Below are 21,667 nucleotides of genomic sequence, written 5' to 3'. Positions count from 1 at the left end.
TGGTACTTATTTACCAAAGACGGTGGAAAATGTGACATGAACGTGTATCGGGATGTCTGCTGATAGCGTGTCTTTTTCTCTCTGCCGGTCAGGGTTCAGTAGGGTTGAAAGGAGAACGTGGCCCCCCCGGAGGAGTTGGATTCCCTGGCAGTCGTGGCGACATCGGCCCTCCTGGGCCTCCAGGGTTTGGCCCCATCGGCCCCGTTGGTGACAAAGGACAAGTGGGTTTTCCAGGGAACCCTGGACCCCCAGGCCAGCCAGGTGAGGCCCGAGGTCGCACAGAGCATGGGGCTCGGGATTCGGGTGTCGGTTCTTCCAGGAGGTGGATGTAGCCCGGGCCCTTCCGTCACGTGGCCGTACCGTCACGTAGAAGATGGGCCAGGCTGGGTGACGTGCAGAATCTGGCTGTAAGGAATTTGACTTCGCAGGTGATTTTTCCTACAATAAGTACATGGTGCCTTCCAGTTGAAGTTGGCCTTTTGTGTGGACGTGATGTCAACGTGAGCCTGCTTCCCTACGTATTTTCCGTGTGAGCGCTGCGCTGAGCGGAGAGAGTGTGGTAGACGGACAGGCGTGACCCTGCCCTCCTGGAGCTCGGTGTCCGGGGTTTGGCAGCATGCACGGAGTGAGGCCGACGTGAGGGTTTCCCACGGGCGTTCTCCCCCCATCTTCACGCCCCATGTGTTCCCAGGGAGAAGGGGTGGCTCAGGACTTGCACACCCCGGCCTCCCGGGAGTGCCTAGTAGAACGTGATTGAGCGTAGAGGCGGCACACTCCCGTCATTCCCTAGAAAATCCTGGACTAAGAAGAGGAGAGGCCAGGGACGGCTTGGGCACAGGGGAGAGAAGGAGGAGGGTGTGACTAAGAAACATCACGAAAGTTGTAAAGATGAACAAAAGGACTTCAGATGGTTCAAATTGTGTGACTAGTCAACCTTGAACAACGTAGTTACTGGATAGTCGAATGGACCAAAACAAGAACTAGGCAGGAGAGATTTCACAACGGGCGCCCCCTCCCCAGGACCCCTGTGGACGCCTGAAACCCCACGTATGCTGTGTTTCTCCTGTACACACAGACGTGTGGCCCAGTTTCACCTGTAACCCAGGCCCAGTAAGAGATCACCAATGGTACCTCATAGTGAAATAGAACAGTTAGAAACATACAGTGTTCTAAACATTGTGTGAATGTGTTTCTTCCTCAATGTACCTCCTTGTCCTGTACTCAACCCCTCATCTTGTGACGACGGGACAGGACAAAATGCCCGTGGCGAGGGGTGAGTGATGCAGGCGTGTGCGCAGACCTTCTGTGCTGCGTCATCTGGTCCCGGGCCCCGGTTGACTGCAGGCAGCTGAGACACACAAAGTGAAGCCACTGACACGGGCGGGTGACCGTGTGGCCCTCGCACTCACCAATCTGCCGATTCTGTCACAAGCCATATATCTGGCCCAGGTTCTCTCAGTTCCTATCCCATCGGGAGCTATTACTTCCTAAAGTCATAGCGTTAAGATGCACAAGGTCTCCAGCATGGAAATGTCAGCCTGTCTTTGCTGGAAGTGCAAGTGGCCTAACGTGTATCTTACCGTCATTCTTGTGTGGTGGTGGGGTACCTAGCAGCGGGTTACGGTTCCCTTGATAGTTGTTCTTTGTGTAGCAAGCATCCCAGAAATGTTTCTTTTGTGACTCCTTTGGGGGCAGAGAGATCTTGACCTGGGAAGACCCCCCAATCGTGGTAAAGGGACGTCTGATCCGTTTCCCCATAGCCATAGCCCCTGACTCCGCGGTCAGCATCTCAAGTGCTCTTTGAGCTTGCGGGATCTGGAAACTTGCAGAGTTGTAAAAGGGAATCAGACTCTTCGTGGCCAGAAACTAGCATCAGAGAAACCATCTGGGGCAGCCACAGACGCGTCCCGGCAGTGAGGGAAGGAAGGTTCCTGAAGGAGGTGTTGATGGCGCTGTTGGTCAGCTGTCCACATTCTGCAGGGTTCCATCCAGACCCGGTCAGCTTTGGGGTTGAAACCCAGACTTCTTTGATCTGCCAGAGCCCTGTTTACTCTGGTGACATTAAAGGCTTATTCCCAGGGTGGGACTGATGGCAGATATGTGTTGGAGTCAGTCGGCTGGCATTTCCCAGAGCCTTTAGCTAAAGAATGTGGTGGCTGTGCCTGGGAGGCCCTGTATGTCTTAAATTCCGATAGGGCGTGTGAGGAGTCTATGCGGTGTCCTTGGAGGTGACCCCGTGGTGCTTTCCGAGCAGCTGAGCCCTGACCCCCAGTGGATCTCTGAGGCACCAGTGCCTGTACCATTCACACAGCTCACAGCTGCCTGGCTGCAGTGTTCCAGATCATGCCGGATCGCCCAGTTAGCATGTCCTGGAGGTCGTTTACCACTAGACGAGCAGAACTGAGGTCGGCTTCAAAGCAGCTTAGAATTGGTTTTGTCTGATAAATTGAACAGTGAAGTGTTTTGGCTTTGAGTCAGGCTAATTAACAAATTACCCATGGTCATCTCACCTCGTTTTCTAGTTTTGTGACCCTTACTTTGGACTCTTAGAGAATTCATGTGTCAGGTATCTAGGTTCTTCTGGATGTAAATTTTGGGGAAAACAGGAAGAGCTTGCTGTGAAAGATTCTAGAAAAGTAGAGAGAGGAAGTGGAGGGATCCACATGGGGCTTCTCTGTAGGTACAAAGTGTGCTCAGGACAGGATGCGGGCTCTCACTGTCCTCACTCAGGACAGGATGTAGACTGTCACTGTCCTTGCTCAGGACGGGATGCGGGCTGTCACTGTCCTCGCTCAGGATGGGATGCGGGCTCTCACTGTCCTTGCTCGAGACAGGATGCAGGCTGTCACCCAGAGTCCTCACTCAAGACAGGATGGTGGCTCTCACTCAGTGTCTGTGCTCTTTCCTCAGGTCCCAAGGGTGAAGCTGGACAAGTTGTACCCCTCCCTGGTCCCCCCGGAGCACAAGGGCTTCCGGGGTCCCCGGGTTTCCAAGGACCCCAAGGTACATTTAGTGTCCTAGTTTGTCTGGAGATACAGTTGGGACATTGACACGTTTTTCTCACCCTGATGGTTGGTTTTGCTCACAACAGGTGACCGAGGTTTTCCTGGAACGCCAGGAAGGCCAGGCCTCCCGGGAGAGAAGGGTGCTGTTGGCCAGCCCGGAATCGGATTTCCAGGGCCTCCTGGCCCCAAAGGTAAACCCGGAGGACAAGCCCCACCCGGAGTGGGCCCATAGCTCTACTCATGGCCCACACAGGCCCAGCTGTCGGCACCGAGGGCTGTGGTCTTTCCGTTGGTTTGCACGTAAATTTTAGGAGAGAAAGAGGTGAGGGATACAAACACACTACTTGAGGTAGCGATGTGCCATTAAGGGAAGATTGTGAAAGTCTGGAGGGCGGTGAATCCACCCACCAGGGCACTGGGTGACGTGGTGCCTCCACACCGTGGGTGTTGGTCAGGAGGGGCTGGGACCTTAGGGGCCCAGCCGATGCCTGGGGAGCTGACAGAAGCTCTTTGGGGTGTTGGGGGCGCTTTCCTCATCAGTGCAAGAGGTACACAGAGCAACGGCACTGTGCCGGGCTGGGTTTGGGTCTCCGGGAAGGGTGCTGGGGAATGGGAGGAGGCCCCCACAGCACGGAGCCTGGATCCCCACGGGGCTGGCATTTCAGAAGCAGCATTTCTTTCTGAAATCTGTGAGGCGGTGAGAAGGACAAAGTCCTGGGTGTGTCAACCCTGCAGGCAGGCCCTGGTGGGGGCACCTGCCATCATACACCTTGGTGCGGACTGAGCAGGCGCTGTGAGCAGCGAGGGGCACCTCTTTCCCATTTGGGCTGGCATCCTGTCCCCTGTTTTACTGGCCATGTGTGCAGAACCTCATGGAAAGAGCTCTCCAGGCCCCCAGCTTCTTGTCCAGAGGCTCTGCGTGCATCACACCCACTGTCAGGGTTACAGGCCTTCACACTCGTCTGGGAGCTGCGTCACACACACACACACACGCACATGTGCACACACATACATGCGCACGCGTGCCCACATGTATATATGCACGCACACACTCATGCACACACGAACACACACTCTCTCATGTGCATGTACACACATGCATGCACACACGTGCCCACACATACACACGCATATGCACACATGCACACACACCCACACGTATACACACACACTCGCATGTGCATGCACGTACACACACACAAACACACATACATGTGCACATGTACACACACACTGACATGTGCACACACATGAACACACGCTCTCTCATGTGCACGTACACACATGCATGCGCACGCGTGCCCATACGTATACACATGCATGCACACTCACATGTGCACATGCACACCCACCCACATGTATACACACACTCGCATGTGTATGCACGCACACACGCACATGTGCCCACACATATACACACGCACACAAACATGCACACATGCATGTGCACATGTACACACACACGCACACTCACATGTGCACATACATGCACGCCTACCCACACGTATACACACTCGCATGCACACGTGCGCACACGTATACATGCACACACATGTACTCACATTTGCACACGCATGCACACACACACGCACACATACACAGTGACCTGTGTCAGGCTTGAAGGCCAGAGGCTCTCAGCCACCCTCAAGGTCACACGGACAGTGCCTCGACCTTCTGCCTGTCCATGAACCCTGTTCCCAGTGAGCCCCATCTCACCATCGTGACAGGCAGAATTTAGTGGTAAGGTCTCCCAATCGGAGGCTCTCTGCCCACTTGCACGAAGTGGTTTGGAGATGCGGATGCCGGTGGGCAGTTAGGTGCACCGTGTGTCCAGCTCCCCGGTTACAACCGCCCCACAGCACCTGCTTCCGCACACTTACAAATCCCCGAGCGTCGGGACCCTCCGCATCCTGCGGGATAGACTTTGTGCACAGTAGAGCCCTGGGATAGCCCTTAGCCCACCAGACCCTCTAGGGTTGGAACCCAGACAGCCTCCGATGCCCCACGCACCTCTGGTGGTGTGGCCTCCAGTGGCTTGAGAAGCAGTGGTCCCCAGCGGGGCTGCTCAAACTGGACCGTGTCCCGGAATCAGAAGTCCTGCGGAAACGCGCGTCTGCTCTGGGAGGTGTGGGTGGGCCTCTCCCGCAAGGCGGCCCCTACCTTGGCTGCGCTGGGGACAGCGAAGCCAGATGCCACCCTAGGCTGCTTGTGCCCTTGGGGGGTGGGGCAGGCGGAGAAACCGAGGTTAGCGAGGAAAGGAGGAGGGGAGGGTGGGGAAGAGGCGGCAGGCACGGACCTGCGGTCCATGGCGCCCAAGCCGCTCTGGCTGGTGCAGACTGGTGCCCCACCCCGTGGCTGGGGTGGCCTCAGGCTCCTCTTAGAAGCTCCTTGGAAGGGCTCCTCATTGGCCAGTCCAGCCAGTTCAGGGGCGTCTGAGCGAGTGTCAGGGCAGTGAAGAAAGTGGGGACCAGCATTATGACAGTAGTGAGTGTTGACTCTTCAAAACAGGTGTCGATGGCCTGCCTGGAGACATGGGACCTCCCGGGAGCCCAGGCCGCCCAGGATTTAATGGCTTGCCTGGCAACCCAGGTGTGCCCGGCCAAAAGGTGGGTACTGAGCGTTCCCCGGATTGCTCTTTCCCCGTCCTTGCTGTTCATCAGACACATAAAATGTGGCGCGCGGAATAGAAAATAAGCACACTGTGTGTGGCGGTTGATGTTTGGGGGAGAACCGTACGTTTCGGCTCTGTGAGTGTGCTCTTGCCTGAGTGTGAACTGTATCTCAGCGTACAGTGCGGGTCTTATTGTGAGCGACAGGACAAAGCCGCATGAAGGCCACTGTCCTGAAAGGCGTGATGGCAACCCAGGAGGGTCTAGCTTTACTGATATTCTGGTCCAGTAATTCTTCATGGCGGGGGCTGCCCCGGACATCGTGGGCTCTTTAGCCACCTCCCCCTTGGCCGCTGCCCACAGATACTGAAGGAGCACCCCACATCCACCCCCAGTTGTGACAACCAGAACTGTCTCTCTGAACATTATCAGATGTCACCGGGGGAAACATGGCCCGGGTTGGGGACCCCTGGGCTCGAGGGACTTAAGGACTCTCCTGGCCTCAGACATCCCTCTGCCACTTGCTAATACTTGAAATTCTGCTCATTGAGCATAGCTGACCAATTTCACCTTGCCAACAAAAGAGCTGGCCTGGCCTGTTCCTTTTTTGTTAGGAGGGTGGGCAGAGGCCGTGGGGATTGGGTAGGGGTGCACAGGCAGGCAGAGGCCGTGGGGGACCGGGCGACGGAGGCAGCTGTGTCTCAGTGACCCCAGGGGAGCGCTCTCTTCAAACACACCTGATCTCTCCATCTGTGTGGCTGATGCGGCTTCCCCTCATAAACTGCACTAGATGCACTCGTGAAACACTAGTCCGTGGTGGTGCCATGCGGGTCGCTTCGCACACGTGAGGCTCATGAGTTAGTAAATGCAAATGGAATTGGGATAAGGATTTGGCTCATGATTTAAAGTATTGTGCTTTTTCAAAAGTCCCTTGGATTCACTTCCTCCTGTTTTGTGAATTTGCTGCTGGGATGCGTGGAAGAACCTCCAGTGGCCACTTCCTCTGGAGGTTGTGGCCACAGTGGACAACAGGGGGGCCCGGTGACGTAGTGTTCCTCAGGCGTTCAGAGTACTTCCTTCATCGTCAATCATCTGCATTTATCAAAGCCCTTAGATTCATGACATCCTTTCCGTGTTTAATTTGAGTTGAAAGCCTTCGCTGAGACAAAAATCTCAATAAATGGTGTCCTGGTCCCATCCTGGAACGTTGCCACCTCGTAGGAAGCTGTCTATTAGCTGCTCACAAAGCACATTGGCCATTTTGTCCATCACTTGGACTCCACTCCTCACAGACACAAAGCGAGCGGAGGGCCGGGGACCCGGGTGGGAATCCTCCCTCTGTGACCTGGAAGGCATTCAGCCGTGGGGAGCCTTGATTTTCTTCCTTCATAAAACAACAGTAATAAAAACAAACCACCTCTGATTTGTATTGAAATCGGAAGGGGGACGGGTGCGTGAAGGCTTTGTAGGCTGGAGGTTGGACAGCTTCTTACCGACTGTCTGCACTTATGCCGTTGGCCGGATGGAATCCCGGCCTCTCCTGCTGAATGGGCTTCTCTGTGTTTCGGGAATTTCCAGGGAGAGCCTGGCATCGGTCTGCCTGGACTCAAAGGGTTGCCTGGTCTTCCCGGCATCCCTGGCACACCTGGGGAGAAGGGAAACATCGGGGGACCGGGCGTTCCGGGAGAGCATGGTGTTATCGGCCCCCCAGGCCTCCAGGGAATCAGAGGTAACTTCTTCCAGACAAATGTGGACTGTGGTGGATGGAGGCTGGGCCTGTTGGTTTGGTGTCCACGGAGCACCTGTTAGGTTCTCTGCGTTTGTTGAAAGAATGATGAAAATCGCAGACGGTTAGAGCTTACGGTCCTGTGTTGTTGTGGCTGATTGTGGGGGTGGGTCGTATGGTCTGTGTGCCATTCATTTACAATTTCTTCCCATCCAGGTGACCCAGGACCACCTGGATTACAAGGTCCCAAGGGAGCCCCTGGAGTTCCCGGGATAGGCCCACCTGGAGCGATGGGCCCCCCTGGAGGACAGGGACCACCAGGGTCCTTAGGTGATTATCCCTTCCCCACATCCCGCTCCCCAAGGGGAAGGGGCCGGCTCGGGAGCCTGAGTGAAGTGGGGACTAGAGCCCCATAGTGAATAAAGGGGGGAGGGGGATTCTGTTCTGGGGAGACTGGTCTGATTGCCCCCTTAACCAGAGTTTGTGGGTATCTTTCTTTTCCTCTCCCTGAGCTTGGTTTATGTGCCAGAGAGCACCCCCCCACCCAGCCCCACTTCGTGTGTATTCAGTGACATTTTCCTTTAATTCAGAATGACTGGTGTCTCCACCTTACCTTTCTGTGGGGGGTTGGTAGTTGTGGGTAACGTATACTAACTGGTCCTGGAGCCGCCCTGGTCTTCAGTAACTAGTCCCAGAAGGGAGAGGGTGCTGGGGGCCCACGAGTGTAGCCAGGAACACAGCTGAAAAGCAGCTGGTTTTGGGTGTGGACACTGGGGAGGGCCCGGGGAGGGGGAGGGGGCTTGGCAGGAGGGAGGGCTCGGTCTGGGACAGTGCTCGTATGGCTCCCCCGCGGCTCCCCCGTGGCTCCCCCGTGGCTCCCCGTGGCTCCCGGCACGGCTGCCCGAGACGGTGGGAGTTTCCCAGCCCCCTAGGGTGGACCGCACACTCACGTGCCGCCTGCAGAAAGGGATGGCGGGACACAGAAGGGCGCACCGCGGAGCCCCCTGCTCACCGCTCCTGCTCTCCACCTGCTGTAGGCCCTCCTGGACTGAAGGGAGAGAAGGGCTTCCCCGGATTTCCAGGCCTCGACATGCCGGGCCCCAAAGGAGACAAAGGGTCCCCAGGGCTGCCCGGCCTGACAGGGCAGTCTGGGCTCCCCGGTCTTCCCGGACAGCAGGGCACGCCTGGCCTTCCTGGCATTCCAGGTAAGCAGCTTGTAAACGCCTGCCCCTGTCTGTCCCCGACTCCCTGCGTCTGCAGTCTGCATTCACAGCCCCTCGTCTGCCGCAGGTCCCAAGGGAGAGATGGGTGTCATGGGGACCCCGGGGCAGCCCGGCTCGCCAGGCCCGGCGGGAGTGCCAGGATTGCCCGGAGAAAAAGGTAGGGGCTGGTCACTCCAGAAGAGCCTGTCTTGTGTCTGTGTCTCTGTGTCTGTTGGGAACTCTGGAAGGGTTGAAGGTGCTATTTCATACCAAGAGGCAGAGGAAAGAAGAGGGTGAAGCAAGGGTCGGGGAGACCCCTCTTCCAGTAGGAGCTCACGGTGCCTGTGCCCATGCCCATGCCTGTGGGGGCAGGGGCTGTGCTCTGCCCCAATCAGAGAGAAGACTGGTTTCCAGATGCTCCTTCACCTGCACAGTTGAGGTGTTTGCTCTTTTTAGAGCCAGTGGGATCTCCCGTCATGCAAGGTCACTGGCACGGAGTCCGTAGAATCACATTAGCAACAGGGGCAAATATACAGGCCTTAATTTTTATTTCTTACCTGGTTATTTGAAATTGGCCCCAAAATATGTTTCTAAAGAAATGGACTTTGTGAGACATAAAAAGAGTCTTTTGTTTAGTAGAGTAAGAAAACTCCCCATTTTCTTATTTTGTATAGAATTGAGAGGCACTGTGAACAGGTGAGATAAAGCTTCTTAGGAAAGAGGGGAGATGTGAATTATTTAAACTAATAATAAGCAGAGTCACATGCATGTTTGAGTTATTCACAAATAATGAATTCTGAAAACTGGGCTTTACCGTTCATTTACCCAGGGCCCAGATCCTTCCAGTAGCTCAGACACTTGCCTGGCGATGCTGCCTTCCTTCTTCATTGGCGGCTCTGCCCGCCAGAAGGAGGGCCAGGCCTTGTCACCGCTGCGTCTCACCAGGCGCCTTCTCTTCCCTTTGCAGGGGACCACGGCTTCCCGGGCTCCTCGGGGCCCAGGGGAGACCCCGGCTTCAAGGGCGACAAAGGAGATGTGGGTCTCCCTGGCAAGCCTGGGTCCATGGATAAGGTGGACATGGGCAGCATGAAGGGTCAGAAGGGAGACCAAGGAGAAAAAGGTGAGCGGACGAAGCGAAGGCACGTCCACCTGTCTGTCCAGCTCTTCAGTGGTGCACCAGCAACGTCAGACCGGCCTGTGTTTCTGTGAGGTTGTCTTTTAGGAGGATGTGGTCATCATGATTCTTTTCTGTGACCTGCAGGACAAATTGGACCAACTGGTGATAAAGGATCCCGGGGAGACCCTGGAACCCCGGGAATGCCGGGAAAGGACGGCCAGGCAGGGCATCCCGGGCAGCCAGGTACGGAGTGAAGTTCAAGCCCAGTATGCGCCAGGAGCTCATGCTAAGGGAATGTCACCCAGCACTTTTCATAGGCATTAACCTGTTGGGCTTTTCCCTCTGTTCTCCTAGGACCTAAAGGTGACCCCGGCATCGGCGGGACCCCGGGGGCTCCAGGGCTCCCTGGACCCAAAGGATCGGTTGGTGGAATGGGCCTGCCAGGTACATTGGATTCACAAAAGGGGTCTTCTTTCTATAGAACAGAACGTCCCGTCCCCGCGCTGGCGGGGACAGGTCTGCAGGATGGCATGCGTCGCCCCGAGGGCATAGTCCAGGCATGTGCACTTTTTACCCAAGTGCACATCTTCAGTCCTGTATGGTCCCCTGCCTCGGGATCAATGGCACTTGGCTGACACTGTGACCATTACTAAAAAAAAAAAAAATAATCACAGTTCAATCAAATAAAACATGGGCTGTCTACCATCACCTTTCGATCACCTCCAAGTGACTGGCCACCTGGCCACCATCTCCCTGGTGCGGTCTGGCTCCCCACTCGTCTAGGCCAGCCTCCAGTGCCCTTTGGCACCAGCCCAGAAGAGTCCTCTGGGCTCTGCTGCCCCAATCCTGACCTGGCCTCGACTCCCGCGACGGGGCTGGAGAGAGGTGGAGAGCTCCGGCCTCGGGTGGGTCTGGGCTAGCACGGCTCCGAATCCACAGGGAAAGGGGAGCCGAGGCAGGAAGCCGGCCCCCTCCCTACGCACGAGGCACGGTATCGCTCCGTTTGACATGTAGAAATATCTGGCTTGCTGTCTACACCTGCTTGTAAACAGGTTTGGCTGCCAGCATACCTCACGAAACCAGGTATGCATCTGCTTTCCTTGGCCCACCGCACGACCCGTCTGATCCTTCTGGATAATGGGAATTGATTGTAGAATAAGGAACACGAAAGTCATTTTTCATACTACTGCCAACGTAAATATGCCAAGGAGTTACCGTATGTCTGCTCTGTCTTTGTAGAATGATGGTCTTTAAGAGACAGGAGAGTCACTTCCTAACATGGCACTAATGTGCGGGTGACGGCGTCTGCCTGCGCGACTAAGGGATCGATAAATGCAGGCACACACGTTCCACCTTGTTCTTGGTGGCTGTCAGGGCACTTTTCCATGTTTAATATTAGCACCCGCCAAGCACGCACTCAGGTGTTAATTGTGTGTGTTTACAGGAACACCCGGAGAAAAAGGCGTGCCTGGGATCCCCGGCCCGCAGGGCGTCCCTGGCTTACCTGGGGAGAAAGGCGCAAAGGGCGAGAAAGGGCAGGCAGGCCTCCCTGGCATTGGGATTCCGGGCCGGCCTGGTGACAAGGTAACCATGTCCTGCGTGGACACTGCCCCCTGTGGCCACCTGAGCATCTCCGCACACTCGGTGATTCAGAGTGGTCTCCCCTGATTTACTGCACATTGTCCCTCTGGCCCCCTCTGTGCACCTCCCCTGCCTTGGCAAGAATCTGGAGACTGTTGAGAGGCGGGACAGCCAGCCCAGGGCTGGAAGGGAAGGGTGAGGAGACATGTGCAGAGAAGAAACAGAATTGGCTCTTGTTCTGGGCTTCCCACTTATCCCCGGTTTTCAGACGTGGACTTTAATTCTTCGCTAGAAAGCAGGAGGTGGAATCCGTATAGTGTTATCCAGAAAGGGCCCACAGGCACGTGCCCGGGCACAGGTACGAAATTAACGGGTTCGATGTCTGCCCACAGGGAGATCAAGGGGTTGCAGGATTTCCGGGAAGTCCTGGAGAGAAGGGAGAGAAAGGAAGCGTGGGGATCCCGGGGATCCCTGGCTCCCCTGGCCCCCAAGGATCCCCTGGGAGCGTTGGCTATCCAGGTAGGTGAGCCGGGCCTCCTTCTGAGCTTGGGTCCAAAGATGACAAAGTCTCGAATTGATGGCATTCTGCTGTCTTGTTTCTTCCTCTAGGAAGCCCTGGCTTGCCTGGGGATAAAGGGGACAGAGGCCTCCCGGGATCGTCTGGCATTCCCGGTGTCAAGGGAGAAGCAGGTAGAGACCTGAGGACACAGGAGACAGAGGACACACGGGGGCCTGTGGGGATGAAGTGGGGGCCACCGAAGCTGGGAGTTTCCCTCAAGGTGACAAGTCATGGACCCCAGAGTGTCACGGGTTGGCACACCCCTCCACTTTGCAGATGGACAGACTAGAGTCTAGAGTCTAGGGGGGCTCATGGGGCCTTTATAAGATGTGGCCCCCAGTCAGGAGCCAGAACCAGAGCTGCTGAACTGGCTGCATTGTGGCTCCAGTAGGTTCTAGAAGCATGTTTGTGTTTGAGGTGCATTCCTCCAGGATGCCGGGTATGCACGGGGTAACGGCTCCCTGGGGAACTGTCGGGAATGAGCGTCTTGTCGTGACAGGGTCCAGACCTGACTAATGTGGCTCTTCTCTCTGAGGTCTTCCTGGGAAACCTGGCCCCACGGGCCCAGCCGGCCAGAAAGGGGAGCCTGGCAGTGACGGAATCCCGGGGTCGGCGGGAGAGAAGGGGGAACCAGGTATGGTGGCTCCTGCTCCCTGTAGAGCGAAATAAATGCTCCTCCGGGGTCAGCATTGCTCAGGGGTTGGCGTCGCTCCAGGGTCGGCATCACTCAGATCTCCAGACCACGCTGAGTGACCAGGGCTGGGCACAAAGTGGTATCTGTACCATGTGTCCTTATCGCTGTTTATACACTCGTGTGGCTGAGGGGAGAGGCCTGGATAAGAAGAGGGGCAGGTCCTGTACTGACGGGCCTGACCCAAAACACCTGGACTCCCGGGGGTGAGTGAGACACACACAGAACGTCCAGGCTGTCCCTCCTCTGCCTGGCTTTTCCCCCTTTAGAGAAAGGGTCCTGGGAGCAATTCTTGCCCTCCGATCTGCTCCCATCCCTTGTGGGGGGCTGCAGGTTCTGACGACGAGAACCACGTACACGGTAATGCTTGTGTGTAGCAAGAATGACACCTGCGGTCTGAGACGGGTGAGCCTAAGGCAGGGGCATGGGTGTGGGGGTGTCGCTGGAGAGGAGCCCTGGGGCATCTGCTGCGGGCAGGGCTGGCCCCCTGCTTTTTTTTTTAATTAATTAATTTTGAGAGAAAGAGAGAGCAGGGGAGGGAAAGAGAGAGAGGGAGAGAGAGAATCCCCAAGCAGGCTCTGCACTGTCAGCACAGAGCCTGACGTGGGGCTCAAACTCCCAACCCTGAGATCGTGACCTGAGCCAAAGTCAAGAGTTGGACGCTTAACTGACTGAGCCACCCAGGCGCCCCAGGGTTGGCCTCTTTCTAAAAGTTCGTTGTTTCGTTCTGCACCCCTTATGTTTCTATTGCCAACATTCATTTTCTCATAAAAAATAATTCATAAAAATGCCTCCATACCTCCCTTCCCCCCACGTTCATCCTCCTGCAAGCCCCTTACTCACGTTTCTGGGCTTTCCGGTGTTTGCTGCCCCCCAGTCCCCAATACCACCAGCTCTCCCTGCCTCCCTCGAGAACGTTGTTAGCTGGACAGTCGTCTGGGAACAGCCGATTTGTTAGTGTCTAGATGGTGGTAGAAAATCAGCACTTATTTGTACAGAGCATTTCTACTAAATGCCGTAATGGTCGTGTGCTGAAAAGTATTTAAGAAAAGTGCTAAATTATACACATCCCATCCAGGACTTCTTAGAACAACTGCAGAAACGAGATTTTACTCAGGAGTGCAAGGAGCTGATTTCTACGTGGTGGTGTTAAAGAGTCGACAGGGTTTTGTGCTGTACTCGAGGACCAACTGTTTGAGGACATGTGGATGTGACTTCTTACCCTTGTCTTACAGGCCTGCCTGGAAGAGCATTCCCAGGGTTCCCAGGGGCCAAAGGAGAGAAAGGTAACATTCGCTACATGCGTACTTCCTTTCCACTCGCCGCTGACGCACGTGGCCCAGGCCGAGTGGGTCGGGCAGTTGCGAGGAAGCAGTGGGCGGCAGTGACAGGATGCTGGGTCTGGGGCACACGCCTTCTCCTGGCCCCCGACAGACCAGCATCTGGTGACGTTGTACTTTTGAAAAAGCAGAGGAAGCGTCACAAGAGAGGCCCGATGACCATTTTTGGCCACGACTCTATTTCCCTCCTTTCTTATTGTTTCTTAATAACCTTGAAACGATCCTGGAAGTTTGGTATTTTATTAGTCACGTCTGGGTGGTATGTTGGGAACTAAACATGGAGGAATTTTGTTCCTTATAAGTTCTTACCTTGAAAACTTCAAAAAATAGCGTATCGTCGTATTTCTGTCATTGACATACCGTAAGCTACACACATTTATAGAGTGCTATTTGATGTCTGTTTTTGATAAGGTTTGATATATGTATAATCTGTGAAAACATCACCACACTCAAGATAGTGAACATGCCTATTACCCCAGAGTTTCCTGGACTGCCTAATCATTTCCGTCCTGCCCTCCCACCCCACCCCCCAACACCATCATCCCTCAACCCCACCCTTTGCTCTGTCTTCTGGTACTGTAGATTAGGTTGCATTTTCTAGAATTTTCTATCAGTAGGATCCTGTTTTATTCTAAGTCTGACTTTATTGGCCCAGCACAATTAGTTGGTGATTCACGGGTGTTGGAGCTCATACCAGTAGTTCCCTCCCATTTCTTGCTGAGTAGTGTTCCACGGTGTGGATAGAATATCACTCGTGTATTCATTCACCTGTCGATGGAGCAAGCCCTTAATTTAGCAGTGCAGGTGCTCACAGACCCCTCTCAGCCTGTATTCCAATGGCTTTTCGGCAGAACACTTCCTTACAAAGTATGAAGAATGACAGGTGGCTCTCATACTCTAAGCTTACTCTTCCCCGGGCCAGCCATGGTCGGCGTCCCATGTGTCACTCAATAAAGAGGGGAAAGGGCACCCGGCTCTGGTTTTCCCCTGCCCCTTGCACAGCTCCCTCCTCCTTGACGTACAGGCTTTCTCTTCTCCCCTGTGCTTCCCCACCATCTCAAACTGGTTTTGTTGTCTAGGTTCAAAGGGCGATGTGGGTTTCCCGGGACAAGCCGGGAGTCCAGGAATTCCCGGATCCAAAGGAGAGCAAGGATTCATGGGTCCCCCGGGGCCACAAGGACAGCCGGGCTTACCCGGAGCTCCGGGCCACGCTGTGGAGGGGCCTAAAGGAGACCGGGGCGCACAGGGTCAGCCTGGCCTGCCAGGTAAGGGTGTCTCACCGGGGCCAGAGCCGGGACTGAACCAGAAGGCACAAACACACACACAAGTGTAAACGAGATTTAAATACTTAAACCTTCAATTGAACTTTTTTACTTAGAGGTTCGCAGCATTTCCTATAACTTGAAACTGCTTACGCTATTTGGGGACCCTTGTGTTTTGGCCTTTGCTGGAGGCCTGTGTCCTTTCTGTGAAAGAACACGGTAGATATGACAAGTGATTACAGGTAGACTAGACATTATTGGAAAAGACTGGAACATGAGAGCCACCCGTGGTGGCTTGGAACATGGTCATTCTGGCGTGCCCTGCACTGTGTGAGACAATACCCTGGCACTGGACGCTCGGGCCAGCGCATTCATATCAACATTTTCTGCCCATTGAGCAGGTTGTCCCTTTGAGGACCTGCTGGGTTTCTGCTGCGCTCACACGGCCTGATCCACTATTGTTGCCCCTGGTTGGCGACAGCTGGGCAGCGGGGATGACAGCCAAGCCCAAGACACTTGTCCATAAAATCACCCTCTCACCTCAGATTGTCACTTCTGTGTCTCCTGTCAGGGCTTCCGGGACCCATGGGGCCTCCGGGGCTCCCTGGGCTTGATGGACTGAAAGGTGACAAAGGAAACCCAGGCTGGCCGGGGGCTCCCGGTGCTCCAGGACCCAAGGGAGATCCAGGATTCCAGGGCCTGCCTGTGAGTTGTCTGTTTGTCGGTCTTGTGTGTGAACAGGATCACAGCACGGTGTGTGTGTGTGTGTGTGTGTGTCCACCTGTCCACAGGCGTCACAGTCCTAAATCCTCTCCAGGACTGGAGAGGGCTCCTGCCCCTTGCTGGTCATCAGCTGTCTTTCCTGACATCATAGTAGGCTGCTGTTCCCACGTTCTTTCTTGTGCAGTTTTACAAGGACTGTGAAAGGGGAATCTCACACAGGATCACCGCTCAGTGCCTGGGTTAAAAATCCTGTTTAGGGACCTCTGGATGGCTCAGTTGGTTGAGCGTCTGACTTCAGCTCAGGTCATGATCTCACAGTCCGTGAGCTTGAGCCCCACGTCGGGCTCTGGAGCCTGCTTCAGATTCTGTGTCTCCCTTTCTCTCTGCCCCTACCCTGCTCACGCTCTGTCTCTCTCTCTCAAAACTGAATAACAGTAAAAAATTTTTAAAAAATCTGTTTACACACTTGATGAAGAAAGCAAGCCTCAGTGACAAATACACTCCCTAGTTCTGGTGCTGTCAGTGGCTGGCTGTCTGTTTCCATGTACATATATAGACGCGTGTGTATGTGTGTGCGTGTGTGTATACATACATATATTTGTGTGTGTTTTCGTTAGGACACTTTTTTTTTAAATCTTTATTTTTGAGAGGGAGGGGTTGGGGCAGAGAGAGAGGGAGACACAGAATCTGAAGGAGGCTCCAGGCTCTGAGTTGTCAGCACAGAGCCTGACATGGGGCATGAACTCAACAGATGGTGAGATCATGACCTGGGCCAAAGTCGGACGCTCAACCGACTGAGCCATCCAGGCGCCCCTTGTTAGGACACCTTTTTAAACAAGGTAAAGCACAGACACAAATACATGTGAGAAACAGTACAACTTACTATATGTTGAGAAAGGAGCTAGAGAAGGAACTGTATTGAAATAGCCAGAAAAATGAGAGAATACATTTCCAAACATGAATGTTGCTATTAGAGAGAAACGTAGAGGTGCCTGGGTGGCTCAGTTGGTTAAGGGTCTGACTCTTGGTTTCTGCTCAGGTCATGATCTCACAGTTCATGAGTTCGAGCCCTGCATCGGGCTCCCCACTGACAGTGCAAGCCTCCTTGGGATTCTGTCTGTCCCTCTGTCTTTGCCCCTGCCCTGCTCGCATGCTCTCTCTCTCTCATAACAAGTAAAAGTAAACTTAAAAATAATCCTCCTTAGTATTTGTTTTTTTCTCTCCACATTTAAAATCACTTTTCAGATAAGATATTAAACTAATTCTAAAGAAATTTCGTTATGCTTGAGTGTCTGGAGGAAAGTTTCCAGAAGGTAGTTTGGTGTTGAAAGATTGACATGTTGCCACGACAGTGTTCAGAAAGTCCCAGATCTGTTCTCAGCCCTGTGCTGTGGGGGAGGGGCGGTAGGTCGCGGGCCTTGCACCTGCTCTGGGAAGTCACCACTCAGACAGATGGGGACAGGGGACAGGGGAGCGAAGCGACACGTGCCAGTTCCCAGCTTCCTACTGCGGCTGCACATAGGCCCCATTTGTTCACAGAGCCTCTTGGGGAACACTGAGGGGCTGCCCCAGCCTCCCGACTTCCAGGCTACTTGAGAGACTTACGGTGTCCTAGCGACTCCCAGCTGACGCTCTGTGTGTGTGTCTAGGGAATCGGTGGCTCTCCAGGACTCACGGGCTCTAAGGGTGACATAGGACCTCCGGGAGTTCCAGGATTTCAAGGTAAGACAGTAAAGGAGGTGCTGCTAGAAGACAGAACCTGTCCGCTGGCACTTTCACACCGATAGGCCAGCTGGGTCACAACGCAAGATCGGGTTTTCTTCGAGTTAAAAATGCCGTGTCTGTGTGGCAGCCTGATTTGTATCATCCTATGAATGGCTGTGTAAAGACGCTCTGATTTTCTTATTAAGAATCAGTTTACAGGGGCGCCTGGGGGGCTCAGTCGGTGAAGCGTCCGACTCTGGATCTCGGCTCAGGTCGTGATCTCACAGTTTGTGGGATCGAACCCCACATTGGGCTCAGGGCTGACAGTGCGGAGCCTGCTTGAGATTCTCTCTCTCCCTGTCTCTCTCTCTCAAATAAATAAACTCAAAAAAATTAAGAACAGAGAATCAGTAGATCATTTGTATGTCAGACATCATGGATTCGGGGCACTGATTTATAACGTATTAAGCCAGCATGTAGTGGCTGCCTCCCGGCTCCCAGGCACTGCTCTTTTCCTGCCGAATCAGATACATATGAACGACAGGTGACTAAAACCAGTTCCCAGCTTACAGGTGTCTTGGGGTCTGTCTGGGGACATGGGTGACCCAAACTGTGACCCCAGCAGGATCATGTGCCTGTCTGCTTTTTGTGGTCATTTTATGGTTTTGGAACGTTTGCACGTTGGGAAAAATGTGACTTCCAGGTTCTAGAGGGGAGAGTGTCATTAAAAAGTTTACATAGCTGACCGGAAGGAATGTTCTTTTCTTCTCTGAGAGTTGATTGGAAATACGTTCCCTGCGTCTGTGTGTATGCGTGAATGCAGACGTGCGTGCATGCACCCGTGCTTGCGTATCCTTGGGGATTCGGGGGTTCTGTGCAGAGACAATGTTCTTCTTTCTTCCAGGTCAGAAAGGCCTCCCCGGCCTGCAGGGAGCTAAGGGCGATCCGGGTGACCAGGGCTTCCCTGGAAGCAAAGGTAGGAGCATGTGCTGGGCTGGTGGGGCCTTGCCGACGGTGTGAACGCGTGGATCAGGGTTTGGTTTTGCCATGAGAAGCGGCTTGAGTATCAGTAGCAAGCAGCTGATTAAGAATTCTTTGGTAGCTTGTCAGGACTGCTGTGTGAGGCTACCCTAGTCGGCATTTTATTAGCGACGCGTCTTAAAAGTCAGGCTGGTGAATCCAGCCGGGGAGGGTCGACAGACTCAAGACTCGCAGTCCTACAGGCTCTGCTTGGCGTCCTCAGGTTAAGGTGGGGCCTGTGTGAAAGGGGGCTGGGCAGCAAGGAGTTTTGCACAAGAAAGAGTCTTCTGTGGCTTCTGCACCGTCTGTCCCCCCCTCCCCCGCCCCGCATGCAGCGACTCCCGGCCCCCAAGACCGCCTCCCGAGATGGGAGGAAATGGTCTAAGTATGACAGGCATCCAGTTCCAGTTTCTGCTGGTCTGACCACGTTTCTAGGGTTCCATGATTTTTGAAATCATGTTTCGAGAGACAGACTGAGCCAGCAGAGTGCATTAAGAAGTACGATGGGACAGGGGCACCTGGGTGGCGCAGTCGGTTAAGCGTCCGACTTCAGCCAGGTCACGATCTCACGGTCTGTGAGTTCGAGCCCCGCGTCAGGCTCTGGGCTGATGGCTCGGAGCCTGGAGCCTGTTTCCGATTCTGTCTCCCTCTCTCTCTGCCCCTCCCCCGTTCATGCTCTGTCTCTGTCCCAAAAATAAATTAAAAAAAAGTTGAAAAAAAAAAAGAAGTACGATGGGTGGGCACCTGCGTGGCTCAGTCAGTTGGGTGTCCAACTTGGGCTCAGGTCATGATCTCACGGTTCATGGGTTCGAGCCCCATGTCAGGCTCTGTGCTGACAGCTCAGAGCCTGGAGCCTGCTTCGGATTCTGGGTCTCCCTCTCTCTCTGACTCTCCCCTCCTCACGTTCTCTCTCTCTCTCTCTCTCTCTCTCTCTCTCTCAAAAATAAATAAACATTAAAAAAAACTAAAGAAAGGTTAGGGGTGCCTGTGTGGCTCAGTTGGTTAAGCGTCCAACTTCAGCTCAGGTCATGATCTCACAGTCCGTGAATTTGAGCCCCGGCGTTGGGCTCTGTACTGACAGCTCAGAGCCTGGAGCCTGCTTCGGATTCTGTCTCCCTCTCTCTCTGCCCCTCCCCCACTCACGCTCTGTCTCTCTCTGTCTCTCAAAGATGAATAAATTTAAAAAAAAATTAAAAAGTACGATGGGGGAATGAAAGAAATGGGGACAGTGTGTGGAAGGCAGGACAGGACTGGAGATGTCTGGCTGAAGAAAGCGGGGCCGGGGCTGACTGAGAGCCTCCGCACTCCTTTGCTGCTGCTCATCTTTCGGGACCTGTCGCGCAGAAGGATGAAGTTTTTGCATCACTGAGGGATGAAGACTGTGGTTATAATGTCCATAAGGCAGATTTCAGAGAAGCATAAGATGAGACCTAATTGCACATGCTGTAGCTCTCCGGGTCGGGGAGGGATCCCTGGGAGGCATGGAGCCCCACTTGCTGGCCTGCGGTTGTCAGGGGCTCTGGGACCCAGCTCCCAGTTTGTAGTAACGACCCCAGCATCGGTCAGTCCCAAGGATTCGGGACTTTATGTTGAACAGTAGCAAGGCGTAGATATGTGTACATCTCATGAAGACCTATTACATGTGTTTTTGATACTGAATGACTTCTGAGAAACGTGTTTGGATTGGGTTTCATGCTTGGATCTGCTCCCACGAATGTTGACAGTGGAATTGACCGGTGGCCCCCCTGATTCCCACAGGCCTCCCTGGGCCCCCAGGCCCCCCAGGGCCCTACGACATCATCAAAGGAGAGCCAGGACTCCCTGGTCCAGAGGGTCCTCCAGGTCTGAAGGGGCTTCCGGGACCACCAGGCCCCAAAGGACAGCAAGGTAAGAAAATAGCAAAGGGGAGGCGTGGGGTCAGAAGGAAACAGGGCAGGGTCTGCTCCTCACCAATGTGTCCCAAGCCAGGGTCTCTGGGTGACGGCCGTACAGGTGTATATTTGAATAGGACTTTCTTGATTTCCTTTAATGGATATCAAAACCTAATGAAGTTTCTAAAGGGAACTCAGAAGCCAGAACAAAATACAGGAGAAGCCAGAGGAACGTCCAGGGACCTGTGCTCACTCGGGAAAGACATGGGCCGCAGCACAGAGACCATCTTGTTCAGCTGGAAGACAAGAGGTGGCTGGAGGCATTGATCTGGAACCATGAGAATGGGCCTTGACAGTGGCCTGTGCTCGTGCTTGGGGTCCCCAGACACCCGAGCTGGCACTTGCTGCTTAGTTGGGCTGAGCCCTCCCTGTCTTAAGAGCTGCTGGTGAGGGGTGGCTGGACGGTAGAGGGGAAGGAAGACTCTATACTTAGGAGGAGGCATCCGTGAAAATTTCACTTTAAACTTCCTGGGAAGAAAGGGCCCACATGGAATCAAAGACCTGTCCACGGGTCTGTCTGTCACGTAAGAATTACTTGGGGTGCGGAAACATGGCCTGGGGAAGATGATTGAGAACACAAAACTGGGTCACAGCCCTCCCTCCCTGCCGCATCACTGCCTTTCCCAAAGCCAGGTGCCACAAGGTAGCAGTGAGCAGCCAGGTGGGGGGGTGGGGGGCGCGGCACGCAGTCTGGGTTAGACGGTGGGGCCCGCGCCCTGCGAACGCCAGTTTGGATGCGGCCGGTGCCAACAAGGCTTCACAGGAGGGGCTCTAGGCTGTCTGGGAGAACAGTGTCACTGCTGCTGCTGGCCTTAGGCTACGGAGACATTTCAGAAGGGAGGACAAAGTGGCGCCCGCCTGTGCTCCAGGCCTTTGTCACCAGCTCCTTTCACTTTCCCACAGGTGTGACAGGATCCGTGGGCTTGCCTGGACCTCCAGGTGTTCCTGGTTTTGACGGTGCTCCTGGCCAGAAAGGAGAGACGGGACCCTTTGGCCCTCCTGGTAGGTTTGCTGCGGCACCCTGCCCGCCCCCCCACACCCCGCCAGCTGCCCTCTGCCCGCATCTCTGGGGCACACGCTGGAAGTCAGGTGTGCAGACGCCTGCAAAATGGAATTGAAAACATCGCCTGCAAGATTTCCGAGGAAGCCTGTGTGTGTGTGTGTGTGTGTGTGTGTGTGTGTGTGTGTGTGTGTGTT

General features: G+C 54.5%; 1 protein-coding gene across 1 annotated transcript in view; it reads left to right on the top strand.

Moving 5' to 3' along the window:
- COL4A1 (collagen type IV alpha 1 chain) overlaps positions 1-21,667 on the top strand; it is a 155,848-nt gene that overhangs the window by 121,401 nt on the left and 12,780 nt on the right. Inside the window, exons 26-47 of the mRNA XM_030314060.1 lie at positions 93-261; positions 2,911-3,003; positions 3,092-3,196; positions 5,514-5,611; positions 7,193-7,343; positions 7,557-7,670; positions 8,378-8,545; positions 8,631-8,720; positions 9,510-9,662; positions 9,804-9,902; positions 10,014-10,103; positions 11,104-11,243; positions 11,633-11,759; positions 11,850-11,930; positions 12,335-12,433; positions 13,726-13,776; positions 14,910-15,095; positions 15,664-15,797; positions 17,465-17,537; positions 18,424-18,495; positions 20,298-20,426; positions 21,374-21,472. Of these exons, the coding sequence (XP_030169920.1) occupies positions 93-261; positions 2,911-3,003; positions 3,092-3,196; positions 5,514-5,611; positions 7,193-7,343; positions 7,557-7,670; positions 8,378-8,545; positions 8,631-8,720; positions 9,510-9,662; positions 9,804-9,902; positions 10,014-10,103; positions 11,104-11,243; positions 11,633-11,759; positions 11,850-11,930; positions 12,335-12,433; positions 13,726-13,776; positions 14,910-15,095; positions 15,664-15,797; positions 17,465-17,537; positions 18,424-18,495; positions 20,298-20,426; positions 21,374-21,472 (2,521 nt within the window). The remainder of the gene's footprint in view (positions 1-92; positions 262-2,910; positions 3,004-3,091; positions 3,197-5,513; positions 5,612-7,192; positions 7,344-7,556; positions 7,671-8,377; positions 8,546-8,630; positions 8,721-9,509; positions 9,663-9,803; positions 9,903-10,013; positions 10,104-11,103; positions 11,244-11,632; positions 11,760-11,849; positions 11,931-12,334; positions 12,434-13,725; positions 13,777-14,909; positions 15,096-15,663; positions 15,798-17,464; positions 17,538-18,423; positions 18,496-20,297; positions 20,427-21,373; positions 21,473-21,667) is intronic.

The sequence above is a fragment of the Lynx canadensis genome, chromosome A1 (assembly GCF_007474595.2).
Source record: "Lynx canadensis isolate LIC74 chromosome A1, mLynCan4.pri.v2, whole genome shotgun sequence".
NCBI classification, from domain to species: domain Eukaryota; kingdom Metazoa; phylum Chordata; class Mammalia; order Carnivora; family Felidae; genus Lynx; species Lynx canadensis.
This window is presented reverse-complemented; position numbering and strand designations above follow the sequence as displayed.